The sequence below is a fragment of the Grammomys surdaster genome, unplaced genomic scaffold, assembly GCF_004785775.1.
Source record: "Grammomys surdaster isolate TR1022 unplaced genomic scaffold, NIH_TR_1.0 330, whole genome shotgun sequence".
Classification (NCBI taxonomy): Eukaryota; Metazoa; Chordata; class Mammalia; order Rodentia; family Muridae; genus Grammomys; species Grammomys surdaster.
In genome coordinates this window covers 1,082,002-1,088,001 of record NW_021604749.1, presented here as the reverse complement: position 1 = coordinate 1,088,001, position 6,000 = coordinate 1,082,002, and the positions used below count along the sequence as shown (strand labels likewise).

At 46.2% G+C, this 6,000-nt stretch overlaps 1 protein-coding gene across 1 annotated transcript in view; it reads left to right on the top strand.

Moving 5' to 3' along the window:
• Xylt1 (xylosyltransferase 1) overlaps positions 1-6,000 on the top strand; it is a 288,836-nt gene that overhangs the window by 253,918 nt on the left and 28,918 nt on the right. The window contains exons 7-8 of the mRNA XM_028778238.1: positions 2,491-2,707; positions 5,427-5,603. Coding sequence (XP_028634071.1) covers positions 2,491-2,707; positions 5,427-5,603 — 394 coding nt within the window. The remainder of the gene's footprint in view (positions 1-2,490; positions 2,708-5,426; positions 5,604-6,000) is intronic.

The following is a 6,000-nucleotide window of genomic DNA, read 5'->3' as shown; positions in this document are numbered from 1 at the left end:
TGTGTGTGTGTGTGTGTGTGTGTGTGTGTGTGTGTGTGTGTGTGTGTTCTATTACAAAAAAAGCCAGGGGTATCAATTTTGTGTCTGTGTGGGAAGGTCCTTTCATTTATTTCCAGCAAATACAGCCTGAGATCATGTACGTATCAAGCCATGTCCACACCAGTGGTCACTGAATTAGCCACAGACTGGAATGACAAGCTCTCCTATCATGCTATAGTTGGGGTACATGCCTCAAGGCATAATCTATGTCCTCTAATTCCACAAAAGTAATTGTTAGACATGGCAGAATGTCACCACATCTTGTCATTTAATGTGTTAATGAAATTCCCCAAAGATCCTAATTTGTAATATTTTTCAAAATACTTTACAAACCCATGTAGAATGTGTGAATTGAGAAGCAGCTATGAACAGAGACTACAGCTCAGTGGTGGGGTATTTGGCAAGCATGCTCAACTCAAGTGCCGAGTTGAGAAAAAAAAAACTTTGCAATTTTATGAAGTCCCATTTGTCAATTCTTGATCTTAGAGCATAAGCCATTGGTGTTCTGTTCAGAAACTTTTCCCCTGTGCCCAAGTATTCGAGGTTCTTCCCCACCTTCTCTTCTATTAGTTTCAGTGTATCTGGTTTTATATGCAGGTCCTTTATCCACTTAGACTTGAGCTTTGTACAAGGAGATAAGAATGGATTGATTTGCATTCTTCTACATGTTGTCCTCCAGTTGAACCAGCACCATTTGTTGAAAATGCTGTCCTTTTTCCACTGGACAGTTTTAGCTCCTTTGTCAAAGATCAAGTGACCATAGGTGTGTGGGTTCATTTCTGGGTCTTCAATTCTATTCCATTGATCTTCCTGCCTGTCTCTGTACCAATACCATGCAGTTTTTATCACTATTGCTCTGTAGTACAGCTTGAGCTCAGGGATGGTGGTTCCTCCAGAAGTTCTTTTATTGTTGAGAATAGTTTTCGCTATCCTGGGTTTTTTGTTATTCCAAATGAATTTGAGAATTTCTCTTTCTAACTCTGTGAAGAATTGGGTTGGGATTTTAATGGGGATTGCATTGAATCTGTAGATTGCTTTTGGCAAGATGGCCTGCCAATCCATGAGCATGGGAGATCTTTCCATCTTCTGAGATCTTCTTCGATTTCTTTCTTTAGAGACTTGAAGTTCTTGTCATACAGATCTTAGTTAGAGTGAAGACTGAAGGAGCGGAAAGGGTTTGTGGCCCCATGAGGAGAGCAACAATATTAACCAACCAGGGCTCCCAGGGTCTAAACCACCAGACTGGGAGCACTTAGGAAGGGTTCCATGGCTCCAGCTGTATATGTAAGGGAGGTTGTCCCTGTCGGGCATAGGTGGGAGAGGAGATCCTTGGTCCCATGAAGGCTGGATGCTGTGTGTGGAAGAATTCGAGGGTGGGGAGGTGGGAGGGGGTAGGTAGGGGCACATCTGCAGAGAAGCAGGGGGAGGGGTGATGGGATAGGGAGTTCCGGGGTGGGGGGAAGAATCAGGTAAGGGGATAACATCTAAAATGTAAATAAAATATCTAATTAAAAAAATATACACATTAATACTAATGCATCATGGATTTGTTCTGGATTTTATAGCAGAGCTATAAGCAAGGTTTCTCCTGAACTTTTGGTTTATTCACAAAAGTCTTCATTGAACACCTACCATGTGCTAAGCATTGTTCCAGATGCTCATGGGGATTAAGGAGAAGGAAGGATGGTCCTTACTGTAATGAGCTAGGAATCCATATGGAGCTTACATCCCAAGGACACACCCAACATGCAGGCATCCAGGAATATGAATTTGGGGTGTGTGTGTTCCTCCTGCCTCCATTTCCTGAGGGCTAAGAAGATAGGCATGTGCCACCATGCCAGTCGGGTTTCTGTGATACTAGAGATTGAATCCCAGTGCTTCATGCATGTTATGCAAGCATTTCTAACAACTGTGTACTGAGTTATGTCAGTGCGTGTGTGTGTGTGTGTGTGTGTGTGTGTGTGTGATTCTGTGTCTCTCTCTGTATGTATGTCTGTGTGTGTGTGTGTATGTTTCTGTGTTTCTCTCTCTCTGTATGTATGTCTCTGTGTGTGTGTATGTGTATGCGTGTGTGTCTTTGTGTGTGAAAGAATTTCATAGCACTGTCCTAAGATGAGGACCCTTGATCTGCATTCATTCATCAAACTACCACAGCAACCTCTAAAAGGCTATTGGGAGATATTTCTAGAAAAGTAGAGACAAGGCTGGAGTTGCTGGGTAGCTGCTCGAGGCTCACTGGTTCTGTCCAATAGGGCAAGAGTGATTTCTGCCCCATAGGTGCTATGCCCTGCCTCACTCCAGAGGAACAAGAGGTAGACTCAGCATGACATCTCCAGCTCAGAGGAGCACACAGGAAGTGCTCAGTAAATGTAGTGGCTACCAGAATACTGTCTTGAAGCTCTGGGAAGATCTCTCTTAACCAGGTCCTCAAGGCCAATTTGTTTCACCCAGGTTCATCCGGAAGCAGGGCCTGGACCGTCTCTTCCTGGAGTGTGATACACACATGTGGCGCCTGGGGGACCGGCGGATCCCAGAGGGCATTGCTGTGGATGGCGGCTCTGATTGGTTCCTGCTAAACCGGAAGTTCGTAGAGTATGTGGCATTCTCTACGGATGACCTGGTGACCAAGATGAAGCAGTTCTACTCTTATACCCTCCTCCCTGCTGAGGTGAGTTCCAGGAAAGATTCAGGGCAGGAAAGAGAACAAGAGCTAGGTGTAGCCTTAGCAGATAGTGAACGTTTGGCAATGTGACCCTGTCCTCCAAACTACCAGACAGTGCTGGAGATCCCTGCAGACCTTGACCTCATAGCAAGAACTGTAGTACACATGAGGATGCTACCCTCAGCCTGCATGGTCTCTGTGAGTGCAAAGTACAAACAAAGACAAAAACAAAAAATAAACAGCCCTTGTTCAAAGCACTCAGCTCCTATTCATTATAGAAAAAAAAATCCAATATTCTGATTTTTTTAGAAAAAGATATTACTGCTATTTGCAGCAGCAAAAAATAAAAAAGCGTTAGAATTGCAGGCCCTCTGACTGTTGACAACACCCTGGAACTGTGCGGTGCATGCTAACAGTTGCAGGACACAGCCACATCACACTTCCAGTCATCAATCATGCAGTAAAGTAATAACCGTTTTCAGCACCAGTAATCCCTTTTCTCATTTGAATACAGTTCTGTCGCTCCTGTCAATCCCTGATAGTGCTGTCTTCATTGCACACACACACACACACACACACACATCCCTAATCCAAAATTGCCCCAAGACAGCCAAATGGGATCTCTTTCACCGGCCCTCTCCATTGCCAGCCATGATGGCTCAGCCCTTCCTGTGGAGCATGGGAAACAAGCCCCTGAGTTTTCTGTGACATCAAGGTGCAGCCCCCATTGTATAAGGCTCCAGACTTTTCAAAAACAGCCTGGTACATCCTGATTTGCTGCTGGCCACATGCTAGACGTTGCCTTCTCTCAGATCTGAGCTGAGAGCTTCTATCTTCATCTTCTTGACCTCCAGCCCAATTTTATCCTAACTTCTAACCCCAGGAAAACAACAGTGTTTGTTCTGTTTCCAAGAAGCCTGATGCATTGCTCATGTGTGGTTCTCTGCTTCACCCCTGCTGAGCCTCAAGCTCTGTTCACACAGCCTGGAACAGACCATGCATCTCTGTGGATGGTTCCCGTGAATTATCAGCCCAGGGGCCAGCTTCCAAGAGGCCTAGCTATCCACACACCTCACTGTGAGAAGCCCAACCTCCCAGAGTCAGATTTTACTATTCTGCACACATGTTAAGTCATCAGCTTTTAATCCTATTTCAGTGAAAATCACCTTTTCTCTCCATTCTGATAACCTCCTCATCCATTATCTTGCAGGGAATTTTTGCATCGTTATAAAGGACACAGGGCAATTGGTAATTGGGTACTTTTCCCCACTGCTTGATGGAAGAGAGGTGCATCTGTGAGCTTGTAGACAATTCAAGTTTAAATTCAGGTCCCCTGACAATGTCATTAGCATCACAGGAAGGCAAGTGAGTGGCCTTGAGTGGCAGGTGGTGCTTCATTCTGCCCATCCACCCATTTAGAGGAGAGTCTCCAGGAGTTCTGAGGTTCTCAGCGGTATGCCAGCCATGCCACAGGTACCCAATGCACTCACTTCCCCACCCCTGCCTCAGCACTAAGACCCCTGCCTCAGCACCAGTCCCTCTAACTGAGACCCTCTTCCTCCATTGTGCTGTGTCTGCCTGCTTGTTTTTTCCGAGACAACGCCAGGGCTTAGAAGAAATCTAAAGGCTGTATCCATAAATCTTCCAGTCAGACACATATCCCCCAACAGCTTCCCCTAGGGGACCAGAACCCAGAAGAAAATGTATTCTCTGGTTGGCAGAAATTGTTATAAAATGTGTTGAAACAGAAATCTTTTTCCTTTCTCTCTCTTAGCATCTCAGTGGCTCTAGCCAAGCACCCTGTCTCCTTTTCCTCCAGGCATTACCTTTCTATTAGAGTCCTTGGAAGAAATGACCAAGAGTGCTACAATTAGCAAAAGACCTTGGGTCCTGGTTCATTACCACAGAAAGCACGCAGCCCACCTTGTGTTATATGGGCTCCTGGTTCAGTACCATGGACAGGAGACAACTCACGCCCCCACCCCCAATTCCCATTTAACCTGGTTGTGAGTTCAGCGGTTCCTGAATAAGCACCATGGACAGCACGCACAGCCCCAACTCCAGCTCTAGCCACACTGCCTTAGTGCAGTGGTTCCTGGTACCAGCACTACCAATGGCAGCATCTCTCTCACCCACCTTTTCTTGTGTTGTAGTGAAAGTGATCGGTCTTGGTTTGTCACCCTGCCCTTCCCTGCACTGTAGTTGCAGTGTATAGATGACCTCATGAGCCTGGCCCTCCTCATCCAGAGGTGAAATCCCAGCTCATTGGATATGGTTGCAAATCTCTATCAGACCTAACCTGTTGGTTTCCAGTCTGGCTTTTGGGAAGCAAGAATCCTTACAGCCTATAGTTTCCTGGGGAAGCTGTCCCCCGTGTTTGCCCCTGATCCCATCTATTGACACATCCTCAGAAACTCTCCCTATTGGTTAAACAGACAACAGATGTCCTAGGAGATAATAGACAGGTATCTTCATATCAGATCTTAGGTACTAGTGAAGGGATGTTTAAGGCAATGGATTTAAAGGTAGAATTAGTCAGTGAAGATTGAATAGACATCTGTACCCTGAGTGGACTGGCCTGGCAGCTGACACTGAGTGCCCACTGAGTGACTTAATATTGGTGTCCTGGGAGCTCTTTGTGCTTGATGATCCTCAGGAAGCACATGCCAATCTGACATACTTGGTTGTGTTACTGGGTTCTCAGTAACCATTTTCTCCCCTGCAGTCCTTTTTCCACACGGTCCTGGAGAACAGCCCCCACTGCGACACCATGGTGGATAACAACCTGCGCATCACCAACTGGAACCGCAAGCTGGGCTGCAAGTGCCAGTACAAGCATATCGTGGACTGGTGCGGCTGCTCTCCCAATGACTTCAAGCCTCAGGACTTCCATCGCTTCCAGGTGAGCCCACTTGCCCCACCACACCTTCCCTGAAAGCCACTGCAAGCCCTTAAGGCCAGACCTATGGGCCATCTTCTACTTAGTGCCCAGTCTACCTATAACCAGAGTTAGCAAGCATATATCCCATGATGGATGGCTGAACTATCCTCCCCAGATTGGCTCATTAACCCGCCCCAGCCCTGCCATATGTGTGTTGCTGTTATTATGATCCTTCCATCTTAGTGATAAAGAAACCAAGGTGCGGAAGGTTCTAAAACTTTGTTCATGATCACACACCTCAGGCTAAAGAGATGGCTCAGTGGGGAAGAGTGAGAGATGCACCACAAGCACAAGGACCTGACTTTGGATTCACAGCACCCATTGTAGGAGCCTTGAATGGTTATGTGTCTTTAACCAC